The sequence below is a fragment of the Amphimedon queenslandica genome, unplaced genomic scaffold, assembly GCF_000090795.2.
Source record: "Amphimedon queenslandica unplaced genomic scaffold, v1.1 AMPQUscaffold_2674_Cont25324, whole genome shotgun sequence".
Classification (NCBI taxonomy): domain Eukaryota; kingdom Metazoa; phylum Porifera; class Demospongiae; order Haplosclerida; family Niphatidae; genus Amphimedon; species Amphimedon queenslandica.
The window spans coordinates 1-1323 of record NW_003556991.1 but is presented as its reverse complement, the minus strand read 5'-3'; the positions used below and the strand labels follow the sequence as shown (position 1 = coordinate 1323).

Sequence of the window (1323 nt, the reverse complement as noted above, 5' to 3'; positions counted from 1 at the left end):
TAATCTTCCCTCTTCTCTGAAGCTCACTCTCTCTCTCGTATGTTCAATTCAAATAAGATCCTCACTTATGGACTACTTCATTATTGTTATTACTTATTCAATACCTTACAATTAGCTATGCCGTGGCTACTTATTACAATCAGTTGTATATATGCACAGTCATGCATAAATAACAATAAATAAATAACAATAAATAAATAACATGAACCTACCACACACACACACACTCATGTCACATTAGCTTATGTACAGAAACATGTACATATACAAGCATCACACACACAGATACATGATAATACTCACACACACATAACATTGCACGTTATAGATACACGTCACAAATACATGTCATACATTCATAAATTCTCACATACATTATATGCACTATCATACACAGACACATCGTAATGCATGCACACACACCCGTCACATATAGACACACATCACCATCACACACAAACACATGACACACTAGCAAGCATGCTTAATTACTAACAAATCTGCTTTATGTACATTAATACAAATTTTATTCAGTTTGAAATTGACGTGTATCAATGATGAGAATTATTGACCTGATGAAATGCTGTAATAATGTATCTCATTACATGTCGAAGAACCAAAGCCAGCATCTTCATAACGTGCATTAGGTTGTTTAGGTGCATAAGATGATGTTCTTCCTCCAATTATGGCAAGGTAGTCTTCATGATGAAAATGTACTGCTACCATTCCACAGTGGGCCTTCATCATTGGACCGTGAGCAGAACTAGACGGGGAGAGTTCTCTCCAGTTGAATGAATCCACATTAAAGCAGTACAAGCTATTATAATAGCCACCACAAGCACCGCCAAAGTAATAAATATCCCTCCCAATTGCAATAGACGAATGGCCCCATACACCTGGTGGAGGGGTACCACTGGTTGGCCTTTGCTGCCATATACCAGATGGTAAGTGATACACCTCCATTAATGATGCAATTGCTTTCTTCTTTTCACTCTCATCAGTTTCATGTACTCCAGACGGGTACCCACCCCACATATATAGGTAGTCTCCTATTTTTACTGTGGAGTGTCTATTCCTTTGCTCTGGTTGATAGCTTACACTCCCTATTAGACAGAGTAACGGTAATAATGATGAGTTATTTATAAGGACAAGATACAAAGTAAGTTAGAGAGACAAAGAATGAATGAAAGAGATATAAAGAGAAGAGAATAGTGGCACTCACTTATAGATGCCATTCTTACAAAATCCAGCCCCACCCAAAGTTTGGGTGCGGCTGGATTTTTCAAGAATGGCCAATACGAATTGACGGACCAGATATTGCTT

At 37.9% G+C, this 1323-nt stretch overlaps 1 protein-coding gene across 1 annotated transcript; it reads right to left on the bottom strand.

The window, feature by feature from the left end:
- Positions 1-605: 605 nt before the first annotated feature.
- On the bottom strand, positions 606-1235 carry LOC105316265 (rab9 effector protein with kelch motifs-like; the record flags this gene model as incomplete). The annotated part of the gene is made up of 2 exons (XM_011411089.1): positions 1223-1235; positions 606-1103 (listed from the first exon to the last, which is right to left on the bottom strand). Coding segments are annotated over exons 1-2 (511 nt in total), but the record flags the coding sequence as incomplete, so codon positions are not given.
- Positions 1236-1323: the final 88 nt, after the last annotated feature.